Below are 24,054 nucleotides of genomic sequence, written 5' to 3'. Positions count from 1 at the left end.
TTGTTAGTGAATGATTTATAAATACATCTGTAAAGTCTCTTTGAACTTGAATGCATATTTTGGTCCTAATGAATTTGAAGACCATACTCACCTAATTTTTTTGTCCATTGCAAGAGCTGTTCACACGTTTATCATAGAACCAAACTAATCTAATTTAATAGAATACACAAACGCTTGATTACATATATATATATATATATATACATATATAGTTTTTTCATGGATCCGCTATAACTAAGGATGCCGCATGTTCATTGAAAGAAACCAACTCAACCAACATATGACCATTACTGATACACAGAAGAAGGCATCAATAACATAATCCTTGGCAGACATAATAGAACTGTCCGTTTGACTAACGCTGGATTTACAAGGGAACAGGCAAGAGCCTTAACATCTTTTCCATGTCTCAATACAATAACTGACATGAATTTATAATACATTTCTTATACAACAGTTTCTTGACAAATCCAATCAAAAGTGTTTTGGTCAATACAACAAGTATTTCAGGCAAGTAATTATACAAGAAAATCTAATCTGCATCATCAGCAGTAAAGTCAGGTTCTGGAGGTTTCTGCAGTTTCACCAACTCCCTTGCAGTCTTAGCGTTCCGATTGCGATGTATGCCACGAAGAGCATTGGCTGCAAACCTTGAGGCTAAGAAGGTAGCACCAATGCTGTATGAACTGCCACCGGCATTGCTGTGAGTTCCTTCTGAGTCGTCAGGTTCTTCCTTTCGACGAATCTCCAGGGCCTTCCTCTTAGAATATCGCCGCCATGCTGCTTGGATAAAGCAGGCAGCCCAAGTCCTCCATTGCTGTGAGTAGAACCGGAATGTGTGTTGAACCTGTCTACTATGAAGGCGTCTAAACTGACTAGCAACAAATTTTAACTCGTCAGCGATTAAGGCAAAGCACTCAACTTCTGTTAATGCCATAACTGTACGAGTAGAAGTTGGGAGGTTAGAACCAGATTTAGGATCCAGTGCCCAGGTTAAAAGCTCCTCCCCACAGAAGTCAGCCTCTTTAAGGAAACCACGGTTAAAAAATCCGCTTCTCCCGCCATCTGTTGTAACACTTTCGAGCCGACCACGAATAATGAAAAGCATCTCATCAACTGGATCTCCTTCCCGTACAATGTAAGTATTCTCCGTAAATAGACACGGTTTCAGTCTTTCACAAATGGCATCAAGCAATCTCTCGTCCATACTCTCGAACAATGGAACCTAAAAATGCAAAGAAAAAATTAATGGCCACGAATTATACTCCAGCACAAAACTGGGGAGTATAGAAGAGAAAAAGTCCAAGAGATCCATTAAAGAGGAATTGCACAATAGATTTCTAAAGAATTTATAGAAGCAAATTTCAAGAGGCAGTATAATAGACTTCATGCTTAAAAGATAAAAACCCAATATAAAGTAAGCGATTGATAGCACAAAACTATCCAATACCACTTATTTTGTGCTTTCCAGATGACACTTTCCATTTGACATTAAGTTAATTGGAAAAGGGAAAAGCTTCTGGATGCTTCATAAATAGCATGCTAGCAAAAAATGTAGATAAAACAACATTTTTGTAAAAAGCTCCGTTAAGATATAAATTCTGTACAGCTTCCAGTGAAAAGGGATCTACATGAACATTGAAGAGCTAGAAAAAAACCCCCCTTTTCTCATTTTGAAGAGATTGAATTATTTTGGGGGAGAAAACATAGATAAAAATATTCATGCAAAAGGAGGATACAACAATAAAACGGGGGCTAATTTAGTTATAAATATGGCTAGCGGTGAGCTCATACAATCACATATTTATCTGATTAAACATAGTTTCTCTTTGTGTGAATTTTGGTCCTTTATGGCACGTCTCTAATTTTTCAAAGGATTCATAACATACCCTTCTCACTAGAGCCAGACACAGGTGACGCTTGATATCTCTTCTAAGATCCTTTGGAAGTGTTTGAACCAAACTTTCTTCATCCACACCACGTGTTGCCAACCACTTATATTGATCATAGCGTCTAACCCGTTCTCTCAGCTCTGGTGGGAGCAAACGGTGATGCATCCACTGTTCTGAATCACGCCTTTTGACTCTCATTTCCTCAAGCCTTAAGGTAATAGACTGAAGATACGTCTGTAATCATGGAAAAACACTGAAACATCAATATCTGATTATTAACAATCTATTCTTGATAATTCTGTGACCATAATTTTGCAGTGGTGAATGTGTATTTGATTTAGCTCCTTAATACAGAAGAATTACTTTGAACCTATTTAGGATGCATACAATTATTTGTCAATATGAATACCAATATCCAGTTCATCAATTCAGAAAAGGGAACTTCCAGAACAAAACAACAGTAGTGTTCCATCTTCGACTATACATGCTTTCACTACTCATCAAATCAAAATAGAATGCGATCAGCCTTTCCTCCATGTAAATGACTTTCTCCATCCGGAGGCTGACTGTACTTGCTTGACAAAACCATTCAATATGCCATTTTTTTTTTCCCTTATGATAAGAATATCATTCAGTAACATGTAATCTCACTGGCCCACTCTGTGCATGAATGTAAATTGATTGCAATTTGCAACATTCAATATCACTTAATAATCATACATATTATGGCTATGAATGTACTAATGATTCATATGCACAGCCAGCAATTTGACATGAATAATATAAATCTATGGGCATCAGCAATCTCCTTTCTTGGCAAATTATACAACCACATGAGTTCCAACAACCTTGCACCAAAAATATGTTAAAATCCCTGATCTTGCGCATACCTGCATGTTACCAATAAGAAGCGCAAAGAGGATAAGACCAAATATGGCCAGCGCTATTGAGAATATAGTTTCCCAAGGATAAGTGCTGGTTTGAAGCCCCTGGCCAAGCGTGCTGTAGTGAGTTCCAATGGAAAATATTATTAGCATGTAACTATAAAATCGAAAGAGAATATACATGGGTTCAAGAGATGTATCGAAGATAGAGGAAACAATTACAAGCCTTGAGCATTTGACCATCCTATATGCTCAGGCTTTAGACAAATGGAAAAAGGGATTTGGTTATTACTCACTGGATAAGCTTTTAAAGTATCGGTTTTAATGGGTCAACTGATATTTAATTATTAACCCAATCCTCATTACTTTGTTCATAAAATAAAATAAAAGGCTAGATAAAATTACAAAACCATTTTATGAACCACATTTGGCGAGGAGAGTTTATAGAAAAAAAAATTATCAATTTATCTCATTAATTTGATTAAATGAAACAACAAGGAATATTAGAATGTCAGAAACCGATTACAAACCATCAAAAAATTGAAAAAAAATTATCAAGGAACTAAAAATAATATATTTTATACCTATAAAGAGGTTTACAGGTGAGTTGGCACAATTCTAATGAATAGTTTGTGTCTCATTTACTGACCAATTTACCCAACCTAAAGTCAATTATTTGCCTCCCAAACTTCTAAACTCGAGTATTGAAAGGATAAGTTTAAAACCATCCCTCTGGTTAACAAAATCGACTTCAAGCATAAACTTCCCACCCAAACATAAGTCAGATTACTTGCATGTTGAACTGATAACAATGTTTTGTGCAATATTTTTTCTTTTCACCATACAAGTGAAACACAAACTATTTAAAGGGCTAATTTTTTTTAAAGCAAAAAAGTAAAAAAATAATAATAATAATAACAAATAACGAAACATACACGAAGATGTTATACTCCTTACAAAACAACGAGAGCATTCTTTAGAATCCAGCAAAATTAATTGAACTCAGTAACTGCGTTATGGAATTTAGTTGAGAAAGAGGGATAACGGGAGCAAAGAGCAATCTGAATAACAAAGATCTTATTGTAAATCAAGTACACTACTGCCTCTTATTTATAGGTATTATTCTCTTAGCAGATATCCGAATCTATCCAGATCCTATCTAAATCCTACTAATATCGTATACTATAACAGTAACTAATTCTTAATTATTTTCTTATTTATAATTATATTACAAAATACCTTCTGTTATGAATGTTAAGTCACAGAAAAAACTGCACATTAATGCAAGTTATGCTCCAAAACAGTGTTTTTAACTTGAAAACACAGTAAAAAAAACCATGCAAATATCCTGGAACTGAGATAGAAGAATATAAAAAATACAATTCAAATTAAAGAATGCACTTGTGCGTAACTTATGAGCCACACACTTATCCTGGAGCAGAAAGTGATAATAAGGTCACCTTATTCATTAAGTTATCAATTTTATTAGAGACATGGAACATCCCCATTAGGAATATTTACAGGCAGTCAGAGACAGAGTTCAAAATACCAACTACACAAATAATACAATTATTGGCAGTTTTTATGTCTGGTTCCCTTTACACCAACAAATTCATTTCTTATAATCAAACATGTGAATATGCGCATGCACAGCCACAAATATAGTAAAATTTGTTGGAGTGAAAGGATATATATAGTAAAGAAAGTTTCACTTGAGAAGTCATAACTTCCACAAAAACACAATGTAAAGAAAGTTTCAGTTCAAGCAGAATATATAGAGCAAATGTTAAGAATGTAGTAATAGTACTCACCTCAAATTCTGAAGCCCCCACCATAAACAGTAACAGTATTTGGACACGAATTTTTTAGATGAAATAATGCCAGATGACAATGCTTGTTTAAAAATTCCAAAATCAAAAGGCGCATTGTCATCTGTAGAACAATGTTCCTTAAGAATTTGATCACTTGTCTTGTTCCAGTCATTATAACCTTCCATACGCTGGTTACCACAATACAAGAAATTCTTATTGCACCCTTCCTTGCATGCCTCCTGCCAGCATGAGTCATTGCGTTCAACAGCTAACAAGTACCAAAAAGCCCCAACTATCTGCAAAGAGCCATTGACGGAACAGAACATACAATAAAAAAAATTTGCACATCTACTGTATTATCAAGCTAGATAGCAAGCATAATCATTAGAGCGAGAAGGCATAATAGATAAAGTTGAAAAAGGAAGAGAAAACCAGCCGAAGTGAATATAACAAAAAGAAAAACACAAACTTACATGACTGGCAAGCATGTATAACAGCAAATAATTTGCAGCACCAGCCCATGCAGTTTCAGCAAAGACACCAGCTGTTCTCTTAAGTTCTGAAGCCAGGGGTACCATCCGGAGAAACCTAGGAACATACTGCAGTAAGATAATAAACAGCAAGGCCTGCTTTGTTGCTAACACATCTGATCCTTTTAATCTTTGAAGAAATCTCCAAACCACAATCTGCATACAAGGACAGGAAAAAGAGAGCAGAGAAAATTTAGCATTTTCATAAAATCTGCATAATTGTAGTTGCAATATGGCAATGCAAAAATACTAGTGACACAAGGCCATACACGACAGTCAAAATTTTAAAAGTAGCATTAGCTACAAAAGAACATCCATGCTATTAACCTGACAATAAATACCTAACTTGACATTGAAGACTGGGACACCTTGAGTTAATCAGTTATGACTGTGAAAGTATATATTTGTTACATGAAAAGAGGATGCCTAATAAAAAGAAAAGTGTGTTTACAAATGGTGAGTCATATTTTTAAGGGTGTGATTGGTTGGGGGGGATTGGAGGGGAGGGGAGGGGAGATGCCTCCTTTCCCTCATTTGGTTTGAAAAATTTGGTGGGGAGGGGAGGCAAAATGTCCCTCCCCTCCCCTGAGCTAAATTTTTTGATTAATTTATCTTCATCCAATTTTTGTATCCGTACATGCCCATAGTAAAAGAAAATTCTCCTTGTTCAACTTTGCAACTTCTCCTGCCACTCCCTTCCCATTCACAGCCCTCATGATTTTTTTTCTTTCTTTTCATTTTTCTTTTTTAATATCTCTCTTATATTTTTTCAATATTTCTATTACTTCTAATTTTTTGAATGTTTAATGTTAGAACAATAAAATATAATGTGTGAAAAATAATGATGAATATTTCGAATGAAAAATATAAATAAAATGCAAGATTTGCGAGTGCATGGTTGAACAACAAGTTCTGTCCTCCTCTATTACATATAAATACTGTCCTCCTCTATTACATATAAATATACAAAGTAATCTATTTTAAAAAATAAATTACATTTTTTATAACATGAGACTCATGTATTTGATATAATGAAGTTTTATTGCATATTTGCATGTACAGATCAATATAATTAATTTATATGATAAAAGTAAATAATTAAAAATTAACATAAAAACGATACAATGGTAAATTAATTATTACTTTCTCCTTAGTTATTACCTCCCATCCCCTCCCCCTCTTGAACCAAACAAAGGGTCATTAAAAACCCCCCTCCCTCCCCTCTAGCAAAACCAAACAAGATAATACTAAAAACAACCGCTGCGCTTCCTTCCCCTCCCCTTGAACCAAACACACTCTAAGGGAAATGGACAATTACGGACCCCTAAGGCAATTAATTACAATCAAGGACTCTAAATTATTAAAATCCCAATAGTAAACTATGGTCTTTACATGGAATTAAAAATATACATGAGTTTACAAAATTATCCTCCACTTAGAAAATAAAGAAATGACACTGCTGAAATTACTATTATGAGATAAAAATATTGTTAATCTCAGTTGGAAAACAAAGGAACGATAGCTGAAAACAGATCGTTTCCCAGTATGAAACTAAAATTTACTTTTAAAATTTTCTAAGGGCACTTGTGAATATACAATAGTCACTTGAAAATTTACTAAAATTATTTCTGAATATGAACCCAATCATTTGTAAATTGTCATGCTTATTAATATATAGGTAGACAACTTGGAAAATAAAAAAATGGCACTATTGAAATTACTATCATGGGATGGGAAAGTTGTTCATCTCAGTTGGGAAACCAAAAAAACAATAGTTGGAATGGATTGTCTCTCAGTGTGAAACTAAAATTCATTTTTGAAACTTTTTAAGAGTGTTTATGAATTGTGAATATACAATAGTCACTTGAAAATTTACTAAAGTCACTTCTGAGTGACATTTTAGACTATTCACAATTTTTTTTTTTTTAATTCCAAGCAAGAAATATGGTTCATTATTGGGATTTCAATAATTTAGGGTCCATAATTGTAATTGATGGCCTTAGGGGGTCCCTAATTGTCATTTTCCCTATTGTTAATCTGTGGATAGAAACATTATGTATGATCATAAACAAGCAGTAGATTTCTCAAGCTTGATCCTTAATTAGAAGAATAAAGGAAGGAAGGAAGGAAGGATCATCACATTGGGCATCTCTTTGTAAATAATTAATCATAAGGTATACAATAAGCTGATGTATGTATAAATCAGAATTCAGAATCCTTCCATCTAATTTTTCAGTCTCTTCTCTTTTGAAGTAGCTGCTGTTCTCCTGCATCTAAGTGCATTATTATTGACATTGAAATCAAACATTACATGGCTATAATGGATCTCTCAAATGAATTAGGCTCTATATGAAGCGAATCCTATTATGGGAGAATATCATTGAAGGACCTCTGAAATGATTTAATATTAGATAACAACTTGTAACAAGTAAACATCAACAATTGACAAGTAAAAATTCAAGTTTTAATTCAACTTTTAACAAGTATCTGATCTGTCGAAATCCTTATTTGATATTAAATCATTTTAGTAGTCCTTCATTGATATTCTCCCTCTTATTATTTAAGTACCATCCATAGTGGATAAGGCGAAGCATATGACCAATCAGTCTACAAATTAAGCTGGGCATTATCACTAGGTATCTTTAAATTTTCCATTAATCAAATGTCATATAGAATAATCATGAATCAAAAAGCCAAGATCAAGATGATTGACATTCACAAACTAGCTTAAAAAAACACCACTCACTTATGACATGAATATTTCTAAATATAGAAAATGTTCAGTTAAATTCTTTTTTTTTTTTGGATATAGTAAAGGGCAAATGCACAAGTCAAACAAAAGTTACATCAGAACTACGTGGGGTAGAAACATGTTCAGTTAAATTCTTAATGCCATAATATCACAACCAAAAGACACAACCAATTTTATGAGCCATTTTAGCAAAAACTCATTCATGCGGTATTGTGGTTGACGCAAATACCAGCACTAATGAATCCAAAATTCCAAAAGAAATACAGAAAATAATAGTGAGAAGTCTCATTTTTAATGAAGTAAAACTCTTCCAGTATCCACAAGTAGAATCCCCTAAAACAACCCATGAAGTAAACACAAACACGAGCAAGAAGCTGACAGAAGCTGAGATATAATACCGCATCAATCTAACAAGAAAAATGACAAAGTTGTACACAAAACATGGATACAGAAGAATTATAAATGCCAAAGAAAACAGTCACAAATAATTTGAATAGAATGAAAGATTGATTTGAGTTAATCCAATCTTTCTAACCTGTGGTAAGGGCAACACAGATAGAAAGTCAACAATGAAATACCGCAGCAAGTATCGCTTGGCTATCTGTGTTGAATCTATCACAAGCTCCCCCCGTCCAAAGACGCGAGATGATGGGGCAATATAGGCAGTGCGGAATTGAAGAGCCATGTGCATAAGATAAAAAACATCAACTGTTGTCCTCAAGGTGGTAACTATGATTGCCAACTTTCGGTCTATGCCAAGGCAGTTCGATGGATCATCAATGACAGGAAGATAGAAAAATAATGGATCAACAGACACAGCCAAAATGCACGAGACAACAAAAAATTTATTCAATAGGAGTAAAAATTTGTCTTGAGGATCAAAGATCTTCTTATCTGATACTTCCAGATCTTCAGGGAACACTGCCTTGGATACCCTGAATCCAAGTGATCGTCCAATTGACTTCAGTCCTTCAGATCCCTTTATCATTCCTCTTCTGAAAGACCTAGAGGTTGCAGTGTTTGCATGGCTACCATGGTTTAATTTCTCAATACTAAATCCGCTTTTCTTAACTCGAGTATCAGAAGATGAAGAGAGCCTAGAGTCCAGGTCATCCAACCTATAAATGAATAAACAGAATCCAGAAAAATAGATCACATTCTGCAGCTTAAACTGTAGAAAAATAATTGCATATTCATAAACAGGGCACATAAATTCAATCTATGATCAGACAAAAGCAAGGTGGAGAAACAGGGATATGATTTATCAAATACTAGTTACATACAGCACTATAGCAGGTTTCCTTTTTCTTTTTTTTAAGCTGGCAAGGGAGGCCTATGACCCAAAGTCTACCATATTTCAACTTGACTACAAAAATTCTCATGTATAATCATAGACCCTGCCAATGGCATCAGTTTTAATAGTTTTTAAATGATAGAAACATTGACTGATCATTGATAAATAAATCAAGAGGTTCTGGAAGTGTATGCCATATTCCTATAAGTGGTCTCTGACACATGTTGGAAGAAGAAAACACATCATAATGATAGGCAGCCAAGCATCGCAGAATATCTTGTAAAAAGCTAGCCATTGAAATAGGAAAATCAATTCATCTAAGTATATCATAGGCAGCTCATACTACTTAATGTGAGACTAGGCAACCTATACTACTTTCTCTATCAATTGGCCGCTCTTTAAAGAGTCAGCATCCCCGCAACTAGACTCTGTGACCCTTTACTCAACTTCCTATGGAGCCAAAACTCTCCACAAGTAGTTCGTTTTGGAAGCCAGTAACCTCTAGCTCTAATACCAACAACTGGACACAGAAGCAAGGTGGGAAACCATCACAAATGACCAGTTATTGACGAAGGAAAAATAACCCACTGAAGTGCCTCAATAAAACAACCCAAGCTACCTTAGTCTCTATCATATAATCAATAAACATCAAGGTCAAAGAATGTAACCTAAATTTTTATGTTGACAAAAACCACAAGAGACCAATGAAGAATCACTTATATTTACTTTTTCCCCCAACAAGAACAACAGTTTTAAAATCAATGAACCACACTGCCATATGACAAAATTGCTTGGGAAACTGATGGTTGAATTTGGAAATGATGATAGCTTAAATTTATTACTTTTCAAAGTATCTTTCATTAGACCATAGTCCTTCATTTTATATGACAGAATGCATAAATAAAGCAATAACCATGTTGAGTAACAGTAATTAGTAATCATTGCTCAAATACATTGATGAAAAGTGAGCAAAGTATATACCTATAAATGTTAGTCACTCTCTTCTCCTTCATATCTCAACGACTGTTATCTTGCAACAAGCTATATATCTGTCACCTCAGAAAATTTTCCAGCTGATCACCCATGTCTTATAACCACGGTCAAACATCTTCCAAGAATTTATCATATATCAATCTGCATCCAAACAACATAAAAATTCAAGATAATGACCGTCAATATTTCTGTCTTCATGCTCAAAGTCCAAAAGTTCACTAAGGACCTCATGCTAAAGTCTGAAGCACTTTCATGTTCGAATAACAAAAATCATGCAGTTATGAGGATGCCCTGACACGTGTAAACACTTATGCTCATGTCTACCGTTTCCAGCAGTTATGAGGATGCCCTGACACGAGTAAACACTTATGGTCATGTCTACCCTTTCCAGGGGTTACAATTTTACAACAAATATACAAGTATCCACATATGATTGCACCAACAGATACCATTATTGCATACAACAAAATATAACTATGCATGACACTTAAATTTACTAGTCCATTTGCTTGTAATTACCAGTCTTATTTGAATTGATTAGATGTGTGTCCCAAATCCATTAAACTTATAGAAATAAATGTAAAACTTAGAAGCTGGTTAAAATACCCAAATACAAGTGAGGAAAAAATCCTGACTGATTTAAAAATCCTGCAAAGATAATCAAATTATCCAAGCATGAACATTGCTTCCTTCAAGTAGACAGTCAAGTGCCTAAATTACAAAACATTTTCTTGAGGATGCAGACATGAAATTAGGTTTAACTAGAGACCTCCAATGAACATAATCAATGAAAATAAAGTAAAATTTAAAAGAAATTTGGAAGTGCTATCGTAAGAGGATCGGCAGGGAGCAAGGGAATCTCTGAATCTGTAAAGCTCCCTGCTAAATCTGAACAAGTGACTACTATAATTAAAAAATCAATTCACTCATCCTCTTAACTCCTCCTAACTTCCCATACTCTATCAACACTTACATCAAAACAAGTCCGAGAAGCAAATCCTTATAATTAAACTCAGGTGCGACCAAGAATAATTTCATTAAAACCAACGTTAAGCATCTCCCCTTACCATTTGTGATTCCATTATAGGAGTGGCCCAGATCATTCAAAGTAAGGCACCTGTGCAATTTATTATTATTCGTAGCTCAAGCACTCTACAATCCGTCTAAACAGCTTCACCACTACCTAAGGCTCATAGATCCCATACCCATAGGTAGATATCTTGGTTATCTAAATAGTGCCCTTCTCTTGACCTACAATTCCATTTTCAAGGGTTGCTTTTTTCATGGTCATGACTTATAAGTAGGACCCCACGTCATTCCTGAACGAAAATAAAAGCACCCCTATTAACAAGCACTAACACCAGTTCACCACGGGGGAAAAAAATTAAAATCACTGATTACGAACAAAATGATTTTGCAGATTAACGATGACCCAACTTCAACCACGAGTGCTAAAGGCACCCCAAAAACTGTCAGCCTCATCCTGCAAAGTAAATTAAAATCTAATTGCTTGCGTCTATTTCCGTCAAATTTAAACAAACATGCAGAGTAAAAAAAAAAAAAAAGAACTGGGACTTCGTGAACAGAAACTCGATCTTCTAGTGACTCCGATTGATTGGGGAAGCAAAAGGCGGAGAGTTAGAAGGAAGCAAACAACATACAGCGGAACATCCTTTGAAAGAAACCAGGGAGTTGCAAGGACTTGAAGAAGCAGAAGCAGAAGCAGATGAAGAGGAAGACGGAAAATGAAATCAGAATCAGAATCAGAAATATCTTTTACTAATTCTTGTGGGGCAAAAATTATTACACCAAGATTTTCGATAAAAGGTCAACGAACTGCCCTTCTTAACTTAAAATAATGAAAAACGAAAGAGGACGCGGTCTGTGGTTTGGGTCCAAGGTCCGAACGCCACCCTTTCGTCCCACAAAGCTGAAAATTGTAACAATCGGTCTGATCGATGTATGAACACTGTATCAATTTTTATTTTTCCATAGATTTGTATTAAAAATGCATTTTTATATTTTTATTTTAAATATTTACAATGAAACTCAGGTAATCAATGTAGGAAGACCTTGCAATCACAAGAATACTTTTCAGTTCTCATGTCTTCAATGAAATCATTAATTTTTACATTAAAATTATCAATTATTACCAAATATTTATTATTAAAATTGTTTAAATGATAAATAAATAAATGATAATAATAATTAATAACTCTTGAGCAGTAACTAATATGGCATCGGACTTTCTGTAGTAATATCTAATAACTTTAATAAAGAAAACTTCAAAATAATTATAAGTTTAGTATGTATATATTTAGATTATTCTTATCAAAGTAATTTTTTCCAAAATTTTATGATAATCCCTGAGCCACATTAAGTACTTTAGTTATTGGTGCTTGTTTTGTTTGGTTCTGTTTTCATTTTTTTTATTTTTTTAAAAAAACTATTTTGTGAATCAATAATATTTTATTCTTTAAAAAATCTAAAGAGTATATATTATATTAATATTGATATTATTGGTGACGTGTATAATTACTAGTGTGATTAATTGATTAATTGAATATAATTGAGGGTGAAAAGCTGCAACTTGCCCAATATAATTTAATATAATGGCCACAAGTGATGTTGTGAAAAGCCAGAGCTTCCATGAAAGTGGAAAGGTTGAAATTATCGAAACCAAAAATAAATAAATAAATCACTTTGCTGTTCGACGGTGGACGGAAAGCGATGGCGACAAAGAAGATTCCCATGTGGCCGTGTGTCACGCAATATTTCATGTAATCTTTTCGTTCTTTGTTTTTTTTTTTTTTCCTTCCATTTTTCAACGGAAGTTATATGTCAAGAAAATAAATATAATCTTCAAAAAAATTTTAAGAATTATTATTATATATCATGCGCATAGCACAAAAAAAGATATATAATTTTTAAAAGCGGTATGAATCATGGTATTAAAACTTAATTTGAGTTGACTAATCAAATTAGTAAACCATTCACCTAACCCTTTGATTGGTTCAAGAGTTTTGGACAAATTACCGAGTTGAATTATATATATATATATATATATATATTCCTTTTTATCAAGCCTAAAACAGCAAAGTTTTTTGTTAAAAAATAAAGAAAAAATAACAATATGGTCGCATTTGTGTTTTAGTAATACTATTTTGCTGGATTATGTATGATTTATAAATGAAAATTTTATTTATTTTCAGCTAAATATCTTTTTAATTAAATATTACTCTTTTTTTAAATTATATATAAATATTTTTTGTATTTTATAATTAGACTATCATTTTAACCATGACCAAATTGACTGACATTTCAACTACAGTTTTAAACTATTGATTCTCAATCACTATCTCAAATGGTTTAATCAATGGTCAGGGTTTCATTACCTTGGTATGAGCCAATTTCTTTATTACATATGCGTGTGTTTGTGTGTATGTGTATATAGCATTAATATTATAAATAGTTAGAGTTCTAATCACAGTACTATCAGTATCCATGCATCCGTTTGACTCAACATTGACGCATGCAAAACCCCTCATGCGCTCTTTAATCTCGACAACATGAAAGAAACTGAGGAAGACACCAAAAGACAATGGATAATTTATTTTATTTTATTCATACATATGTGTGTGTGTGTGTGTGTAATAATGTTAAGATGATCATGGAATAACACACACACACACACACACAGAGATGAGTGACATTAATGAGAGAGAAGCTTCCGATCAGCCGGGGGGTTGGTGCGGCAGTGGAAGATCGGACTGCAACCTCTGGTGTATGGATTTGCTTGAGCCATTAGTCTGTGTATGCGTAACAGAGTACTGTGGCGTCATCGAGCTTTGGATTTGGGTCACCCACATGATTGATCGTCGTCGTCGTCCCAATGTGGCCGATGGCACTTCCTTCGGCACCGTCCACGATGGCGGCCGCCGCCATGGTCATAACAGAGAATATCAGGAGAGCACAGAGTAACACTCAGATGGTGTTGAATCGGATCATCATAATACAGTAAACTCAGGAAGAAGCAGTGAAGGAAGTGAACCATCTTGGGTGATGAGCACCGTGGTACTGATCAGGGTGATGCAATCCGGACCATTCAGATTAAAATCTGGATGGTCTGGATTTAAAAAATAATTTAATATTTTTATTTTATATTTTTTAAAAAATAAAAATTTGTCAAAATTATAAAAAAGTTCTAATAAATATTTTTTTATTAATTTAGTCTATATTTAATCTGAAAAGTCTAATTTAATAATAATATTTTTATATCTTTATATATTGATTATTCAAATGTATTTTGTACAGTTCAGATTTAAAATTTTTAATTTATAATTTTTTTAAAAAATATTTTTAAAAAGTTATAATTAAAATATTATATATTTTACTTTTAATATTGTATTCATCAAAATAAAAAATAAAAACTTTAAATTTAAACTTTGCAAATAAACATTTAATATCGAATATGGATGGTCCAAACTCCAGAGTATATAGTAGATAGTCAATTTAAGAAATTATGATATTAAATTAGATCACCTAAATGAAATCAGTACTATCAAGATTGATGATAAATCTATTTATAAAGAAATTATAAATTTTTATTTTAATAAATAAAATTTAAATTAAAAAAATAAAAAAATCTGGGCCATTCAAATAAAATCTGGATGGCCCAGATTTTATTTGATGGATGAGGACCGAAGACGGACCCGTGAAGGAAGGAGAGAGAATAATTAACTATTAGGGTTTTGTGCATGCAAGAGAAGAAGAGTAACTTGTACATGTATACTTGGAGTTTGGTTGAATCTGCGTGACTGATGCATTATTACGAGGATTTCCAAATATGTAGAATTGAAGATTTGGATCCTCTTCTCGTCTTGTCTAACTCTTTTCCAAACAAGTGGTCAATGAAATGGTTATGATTAAAGACCTTTTGACCAAGGTAACAAGCAGAGTTTGACCATTGTCACTCTCATTCTCATAATCAAGTTAATTTCAGCCTAATGCATGGCAGATTATGTCAACACGTATGTTAAGCTATGAGGTCTTTCACATGAGTCAAGTGTACTGTTATAGAGATAATATCGTAATATAATCATCCATGGGATGTTATCCCAAAAAGCAACTAAAAAGATTATTTTGGGCCTTTTTTAATTATATTTCAATCAGTTTTAAGCTGTTGCGAAAAAATAATTTTTAAGAGGATGTGCTATATATTTAACTTTGATTATGTGGAAACTAATATGAATTTGAACAAGTACCAGGCGTGTCAGAGATATAGAACCTTAGATATAATTAAAGGATTCTTAAGTTTCTTACCTCAATTCACTCGAATGTAAAGATATAAAAATAATTGAGAAACTACATTTGGTTACTGAACTAAGTTGCAAATACTGCAATGATTACAATGAAACTAAAAGGTAAAATGAATTCTAACTACAAAGCGATCTAAAAATAATTTGAGTAACGAAGTGTTTTGAGTGATTTCTTAATTTTTCATTGATGCTTTCCTTCCTCTTTGGAGCTATATTTATACTATTGGTCTCACAACATCTAAAGCTTGTATGCCAAAATATCTATTATACATGGCATAGTGTCCCAAGTTTCAAGGTATTCAAGGAACAATCTACCTGACTGAGCCATCCTAAGTCTCGAGAGTCATGTTTTCTTTATAACTCAACGTTTACTTAATCCAATCAAAAGCCTTGCAAGATTTGAGGCACTTGCAGAGATAATGGCTCCACGTCCAAATAATAGTCTTCCGTGTTTAGTCCATTTTCAAGCCTTAAGGGTTACTTGCCTCGAAATAGACCGGGCCTTGTCTTAATAAATGGTTTATTGCGCCTGACATTTATTAGACAAAAACTATTAACTTATCAATTACTAAAGGATGTGTAGCAATCATCCTTTTGCTCAATAATTGGCAACTAATTATTTGCAATGTGTATTAATCAATCATCATGCTCATTTGCTAGCTAATTATATATTTCTCATAGTTGTCTTGTACAGGGGTGGAGTCAGGATTTAAAAATAAGAGGAGTTAAGATTAAAAAATATATATACTACAAAATTTTCATAAAATTTAGGAGGGGTAAAAGTATGCAACACTTATATAATATAAAAAAATTTTAAAAAATTAGGGGGGCCACTGCCCTACTGGTCTTCCCTCCATCCGCCATTGGTCTTATACTCTCGTAAGTAATTTTTGTATCCTTGATCATTCTTTGCTCTTTCCTTCAAGAAGGTGGGAGTTTGGGAGAAGATGATCATCATATATGATAATTCAGTTTTCTATTAAAAAATGATTTTGAATATATATGATCGCCAGCAGATTCAGAAAAATGTAGTAATGGGAGCAATATTAATTTTTACCAAATAAAAATATTAACATTTTTAAAAAATACAATTATAAATATTAATTAAAATAACATATAAATAAATTATATGAAAATTAAAAAATATATCTTTATTTCATCTCTTTCATAAATACAAGAGTAAACAATATTTTAAATATATATGTATATGCTTGATAATAATTTTAAAGAGAAGCAACTGCAATTTTAAGGAGGCAAGTGTAATTTTGACCTTAAAAAAATGCAAGTTTTGCAAATTTTAGGCGACAGTTGCCCCCTCTTTTTATAGCGTGGACAACTGGGCACGTCCCAGTATATGATGCATAAATAAATTAATTAATAATTAACCAAATGTTGAAATAACAGTAGTAGTAATCATTGCTCAAAGTCATTAAGGAAAAGGCTAAAATTTCAGTTTTTGGTTGGTTAATTTCAATGAAGTATTTTTTTAAATCTTTTAATGTTTATACGGTTAGTTTTATTTACAAAAAAATCTTATATTTAACTTTTAAATATTTATAAAAAATTTTTAAATACTAACATATTACGTTTATTTTTAAAAAAGACAAATAGAATTTGTAAGAAAGGTTTTTCAGTCTTTTATATAAGTCACTTTTTTTATTTTTTTTATTTTTGATGTCATTGTTGCACAATTTTAAAATATCCTCCAATAAATTTTAAAAAGAAGTGAAATATTTCAATTCATTATAAAAATCTTCACACATATCAAACCATTATTTTAAAATTTTTTTAAAAATTTAGAGGTAAAAATAAAAAATAATTTATTTTTTAAATAATTTTATTATTCTAACTACGTCACCTTAATTTTAGTGAGTTGGTCAAATGAGCATGAAATAGGATCCCACATACATCAATCCTGATTTCTGGAGGAAAATAAAATAAAGCACCCCTATTAATTAACTAGCACTAGCAAAATATTAAAGTAAGACTCAATAAAAACCATTGACTACTAGGAGTGAATAAAACCGAATTGAAATCAAAAATTGAATCAAATTAAATTAAATTTTGTCTATTTGATTCGGTCTATTCGATTTTTCAGTTTGATTTAATTTTCTTTTAATAAAAATTTTGGTTGATCAGGTTCGATTCAGTCTAAAAATTCAAAAAGCAAATAAACCGAACCGACCAAATTATATATATTTTTTCTTTCATATTTTTGAAAATGTGATAAAAATTTCATCTATATGATTAAAAAACATCTTTCTACTACTTGTAGTAATAGTATTTTTTTGGTTTAATGTGATGTTCTAATTTTTTATTTCTATAATTTAGTTTTTAATGTGATAGTACTGAATCTTATTAATTTTTTCATAAATTATCGTATAAGATTGTTATTTTTTTGTTGGGCCTTCAACATTAAGGAAAAAAATTGGATAGAAGAATACATGAACAATTAAATTTCATAGACCCAAATCAAAGCTCATAAATCGAATAGATCAATCAAACTGAATCATTAAAATTCAGTTCAATTTTAATTCAATTTAATTATGTATTTTGATTCGATTCGATCTAAATTTTTTATATAATTCGATCAATTAATTTTAAAGAAATTAAAACCCAACCGACTGAATCAACTGAATGCTCACCTTTACTGACTACGAACAAAATGGTTTTGTAGGTTAAAGGTAAAACAAGACAAATAGCGAAAATATCAAATTAAGAGTCACTGAAAATAAGAGTCAATGAAAACAGAAGCACACAATTGTTAACCACCTAGTACTATTTAGAAGGCAACAAATGATATATGCGAATATCTTATAATAAAAAGGAGTCCATAAATTTAAGTCCTTTAAATTTGGTATTTAATTTATTTATATTTATTCTTTTAATTTACACAAGACACTCTTTAAGAATGATAGTAAACTTACAAGATCTAAATATTTTAGGCTAAAATATACATTTAATCTTTTAACTTTACACAATATTTTATTTCAGTCTCTTAATTTTATAAAGTATCTTTTTAATCATTTAATCTTAATATTGTTAGTTTTATTTTGACAAACTTTTACAATAAATTTTTAAATATTAACAAAATATTCTCAAATGTTGACATATTAAGTTTAATTTTTTTTAAATAACAATGATTGATACAAAAAATAATCATTTAAAATTCACAATGTTAGAATTAAAGGACTAAAAAGATATTTTATAAAATTAAAAAATTAAATTAAAACCTTATATAAAACTAGAGGATTAAAGGTATATTTTAGCTGATATTTTATTTGTTCAATATTGATATTGGTAACGTGGATAATTACTGGCGTGGTTAATTATATTGATCAATTTGGTATAATATGGGGGAAAACGGAAATTTACACGAGAATTTAAACTTATAGGCAGGTTATTGTTGCGGATTTAAATTTAGTGAGTATCTCAATTACAACTATTATATTTTATTAATACTTGAAAATTATTAAGATATATATATATATATATATATCTAAAAATTCAAAACAATCGATATGACAAAACACTCCTTACTTATGATATCTCATCTAAAAATTTAAGATTTAATGTTTTTTGAATATTATATGACAAAATAATTATTTGATACTTTTTTAAATATTATATGATAAAATGATCTATGACACTGTTGTTATCATATCACATGAGACACCCATTGATTAGTATATTTAAATCACTCACCAAATCTAAATTTGTGAAAAATGACAGTTATATTGATTTACTAGTTCTTTTTCCGTCAATATTATGAAAACGTTTTTAATTAATTTATATTTTTCAATAAGCTAGTTAATGATTTTTATTTTATTCTTATTTAATAGGTTATCTCAATTAAAAAATTTTATTAATTATAATTCTAATTAAAAGTATTTCTGAAAAAAATCGTTTACACATTAAAAAATACAAAATGTTTTACATTTTTCAAATTAAAAATATCTTATGATTCTGAATGAGTATGCCCAAAAAAAATATTTTAATCAGAAGAATTCAAACTCAAAACCTCATGCATGTCTAAGCGCCATAGTCTCTTTCACATGTATAAGTATACTCTTAAAGGGTTCTAACGGCAGGTCTGCCATCAACCCACGCATCATTCAATTTAACTTGACACCGACGTCCAAAACCCTCGATTCACTCTTTAAACTAGACACCATGAAAGAAACTGATAAAAGACATTAAATTTCTCTGTGTGTGTTTGTGTGTGTGTGTGTGAGAGAGAGAGAGAGAGAGAGAGATGGAATAGTTTTATTTCATTCATATGTATATTATATGATAATGGTAAGGACGATCATGGAATAACAGAGAGAGAGAGAGAGATGGGTGAGAGATTAATGAGAGAGAAGCTTGCGAGGCGGGGAGGTGCGGCAGCGGCTGATCCGACTGCAACCTCTGGTGTATGGATTAGCTTGAGCCATTATTCTGTGCGCGCGTAACAGAGTAGCATGGCGGTCACCAAGCTTTGGATCTGGGTCACCCTCATGATTGATCGTCGTGGTCCCCATGTAGCTGATTCGTCCTCCTTCGGCACCACCGGCGACGGCCACCTCGGCGGTCATAACAGAGAATATCACCAGAGCACAGAGAAACACTACTCCCATGTTGAAACGGGTCATGATGGAGTAACCCGGGAAGCAATAGTGAAGGAAGGAGAGAAATATAGGGTTCTTGTGCATGGAAGAGAGAAGAAGAATGCATTGTTTTTATAATAGAGATTGATTGATTGAATATTCATGACATTAATGGTGATATAATTCAGCATCCTTATCCAGATTTGTTTCCAAACTTACCCAATTGATGATGATGATGATTCATTGGTCCTCCTTTAATTCTCACTATCGATTTATTTTCATTCCATCCTTGTTTCTTTTTTCTTTTCTTTCTTTTTTTTTAAATAATGTTCTCACTTGTTTCTTTGATTGATCGTATATATCAATTATAATCATTATACGTTTTCCTTTTTCTGATTTTGAATTTTGAATTCCAAATACATGATAACATTGGTGATATCATGCACTGATTTTTTTTCTTGATATACTGATCCAATTTAATTAACTAGTAAAGTCCATTTAATAATTTGAAAGCACAAAAAAAAAAAGAAAATAATATTACATAAAAGCTAGGGTTAACAAGCAAAATAAATCTTGAAGTATAGCACGAAAGTATCATAAACCCTGAACTCTTAAAATGTGCAAAATAAATCCTAAATTTTTAAATTCATAACATTTTAAACCTTGCTGTTATTTTTTTTTTGTTAACATAGTTATTGTTCACCATGGGGCCGGTCAAATGCTAATATGGTAGTCCCTTACTAATGTATCATTTACTAATTAATGCCATAGAGCCTAAATTATCATGCAAATAGTGTTTTGGATCCTGAATTTTGAAATTTTGAACAAATTACTCCCACCGTTTATATATAAAATGTTGACTATTATGTAGGCCAAATTAATCTCAACATGATCTGTCGTTGTGAATGTATCATTGGCTATAGACTCATAATTTCATGAAATGATGTTTTTACCCCCCCTTTTTTTGCAGTGTTTTCCAAACATTAGTATCTCATGCTTCTGTATGCTCTATAACTCTAATTTAGTCTTATTTTAAATAATATTTATTTATTTAATAGTGAAAACTTAAGATCTCATTTGAAAAGAAGTTTAAATATCAGATGATTTTAATTAACTGGTTAATTCAATTTTTAAATTTGTTGATAAAATTATTGACTTTCGTATATATCGTCAGCATTGTATTGGGCCCATGGTAAACAATACTATGAACAATAACAATGTTAAAAAAAATAACAGTGGGGTTTAGAATGCAATAAATTTAATATTTTAAATAATATTTATTTATTTAATAGTGAAAACTTAAGATCTCATTTGAAAAGAAGTTTAAATATCAGATGATTTTAATTAACTGGTTAATTCAATTTTTAAATTTGTTGATAAAATTATTGACTTTCGTATATATCGTCAGCATTGTATTGGGCCCATGGTAAACAATACTATGAACAATAACAATGTTAAAAAAAATAACAGTGGGGTTTAGAATGCAATAAATTTAAAAATTTAAAATTCACTTTACACATGTTAAGAGTTTAGGATTTAGAATACTTTTTGTTTAATACTTCAAAGTTTATTTTACTAGTTAACCCTAAAAAACATGAAGACTCCATATCTCCTTTTCACTTTTGAAGCGTAATTTTTTAAAATTCTTTTTGCATTAATATGGATATAGCTAACACGAAATATAATACCTACTCGTTATCTAATCAACAGCTAGTGATTAGGGAATTAAACATTTGAGAAAATCAAGGCCGTTTATTTAAGATTTAAAAATAAATAATTTAAAAATGTTATAAAAATATATTGTTTAAAAAATTTAATAAAAAGTTAAAAAATTATTTTATATTTAGTTACAATAATAAAAATTATTATTATTTAGTGATTTTTTTGATTTTATAACTTCTTAATGATTTTATTACATTCTCTCTCGTATATCCCACTATATTATTTTTAAAAACTATTTAAAGTAACTTTTTAAAATAATTAAAAATTTACATTTTTACATTTTTATTATTTTTAAAAATTTAAACAAACATTATAAAATTTTACAAGATAGATTTTTTTTTTAAAAAATAAGTGATTAAAAAAGGTTAAACAAAAGGACCCTCAATCCTTTAACTTGATTGCATGCTTGAGTGGTTTGAAATAATAATTTTTGAATGCACCCTTTTTTGCATGCTCATAGATGACACCTTTTGCACGTGTTTGATTTTGATTTAGTAGTTACGGAGGTTTTTATCTTATCCTTTTGAATTAACATTTTTAAGGGGATGACCAAACTAGGACCAAAAAGCAAGCTTCACTTGCTAGAGACAATTAGTTTGTAAAACTTATAATATATTTAATTTTATATACTTGAAGTATTTATTTTTAATTAAATCAAGACAGACAGACATACATACATATATATCATTTATAGACAATTTATTCTGTAATAAATTTTTATGAGAAATATTATTGACATATTAAAATCTATTTATTTTGATTTAATTAGATGAAGATACACTAAATATATAAAGCTAAGTACCTAGTCTTGCCCTTAGTTACTATTACAAAAAAGGGCACATAAAGCTAAGTATACCTAATCTTGCATTTAATCACTACTACATGTAATTATAATGTCTCTAATTTTATTTTATATAATAGATACTATAGTCCCTATTATTTTTACTCTACTAAAATTTAATTTTTCAACTTTAAACCTAATGCAGCTCAATCCATATAAATTTAATTTGACCAAAGTTCCTTGAACTTTGACTTAATACATTCAATTTTTATAATTTTAATCATTTAAAATGTTGGTGCCTACACTTCAGAATAAATGTTGTAGGAGTTGATAAGTCTTGTTGAAAGTCTATCAAGAAATGCAAGGTTTTAATGATTTTGTAATATAAATACGATTTATGAGACCGTCCCAACAAGTATGATTATTTTGACAATGATTAAAGTTTAAAGTGAATCCTAACTGACTCAACTAGGACCCCTAAATAAAATCTAAGGAAAATATATATAAATGTTGGTGCTTATACTTTTAACAAGTTTTGGTATTAGCCCTTACTTCTTCTTCTTTTTTTTTTTTGTTGATTTAAATTTCTTAAGTTTCATATGTTTGCAATATTAATTGTACATTGATAAGTGAAGTTAAATTTGTTGATATTTATATAACTTTATTTAATTTTGTATGGGCAAAATAGCTAGTAAGCTTTTTGTTTATTTGCCTTGATTGGGTGGCTTTTCTATTTATCTGCCCTGCTAATCTTTCTGTTTATCTATCCTAGTTAAGTGTTTTTTTTTTTTTCCTTTTTGAAGCTTCATTCCGTGCACTTTTACTGATTTTGACAACATGTCCTGCTTGATTTTTTTTTTTGGTCTTCTCAATTTTCATATTACACATCATAATTCTAAAAAGTAAGCACAAGAAATAACATGACTTATTACATGTTAGCCATCGTTAAGTCTTTATGGTCATATTTAAAAATATGGTGTGGACAAAAATTGTAGACAAATGAAAATAACAAAAAGGTATAAAGATTAATACCGAAACACGTTAAGAGTTCAAGGATTAACTATGGTATTTTTTTTTTAAAATCTAATTACAATGAAATTACTTATGATATTGACTCCTTAATACCTAATGCAAGATGAGACTCTACCCTTTCATTTAGATTGGAAGAAAAATAGGGAGGAAAGAAAACTAAGAGAAAACTTTTAAAAATAGTAATAAAAAATTACTATTTTCTTGGAAAATTTCTCCTAGTTTTCTTCTCTCTTCCCTATTTTCTTCTCACTTTCATTCCATCCAAACCAAGAATGAATGATACTAAATTCTATGATGGGGGGTTTGGAAATTAAAATGCAAAATTAAAGTAGAACTATTTATGAAAACAAAGTAAATTAAAGTAGCTACCCCAATCAATAACTCAAGACAATTAACAAAAAATAATCATTAAATAGGTGACAATCAAGTACTACTCTAATCCTATCTATATGACAA

The 24,054-nt window shown here is 31.0% G+C and overlaps 1 protein-coding gene across 2 annotated transcripts; it reads right to left on the bottom strand.

Annotated features, from left to right (window-relative positions):
• Window positions 1-325: 325 nt before the first annotated feature.
• On the bottom strand, window positions 326-12,032 carry LOC129296676 (probable cyclic nucleotide-gated ion channel 5). Of its 2 annotated transcripts, none has more exons than XM_054935259.1 (8): window positions 11,818-12,032; window positions 10,145-10,297; window positions 8,405-8,987; window positions 5,061-5,273; window positions 4,588-4,883; window positions 2,783-2,894; window positions 1,890-2,126; window positions 326-1,225 (listed from the first exon to the last, which is right to left on the bottom strand). In XM_054935259.1, exons 2-8 carry the CDS (start codon window positions 10,174-10,176, stop codon window positions 533-535), a joined length of 2,166 nt encoding a protein of 721 aa, XP_054791234.1. In that variant the 5' UTR covers window positions 10,177-10,297; window positions 11,818-12,032; the 3' UTR covers window positions 326-532. The 2 variants fall into 2 exon arrangements, with proteins under 2 accessions (XP_054791234.1, XP_054791235.1); XM_054935260.1 differs by lacking the exon at window positions 11,818-12,032 and adding an exon at window positions 11,224-11,661.
• Window positions 12,033-24,054: the final 12,022 nt, after the last annotated feature.

Source organism: Prosopis cineraria, unplaced genomic scaffold (assembly GCF_029017545.1).
Source record: "Prosopis cineraria cultivar Desert tree isolate PC_DT_omini unplaced genomic scaffold, ASM2901754v1 PC383, whole genome shotgun sequence".
Lineage (NCBI taxonomy): Eukaryota > Viridiplantae > Streptophyta > Magnoliopsida > Fabales > Fabaceae > Prosopis > Prosopis cineraria.
The sequence above is the reverse complement of the archived record's forward strand: the minus strand, read 5'-3'. Positions and strand labels throughout refer to the sequence as shown.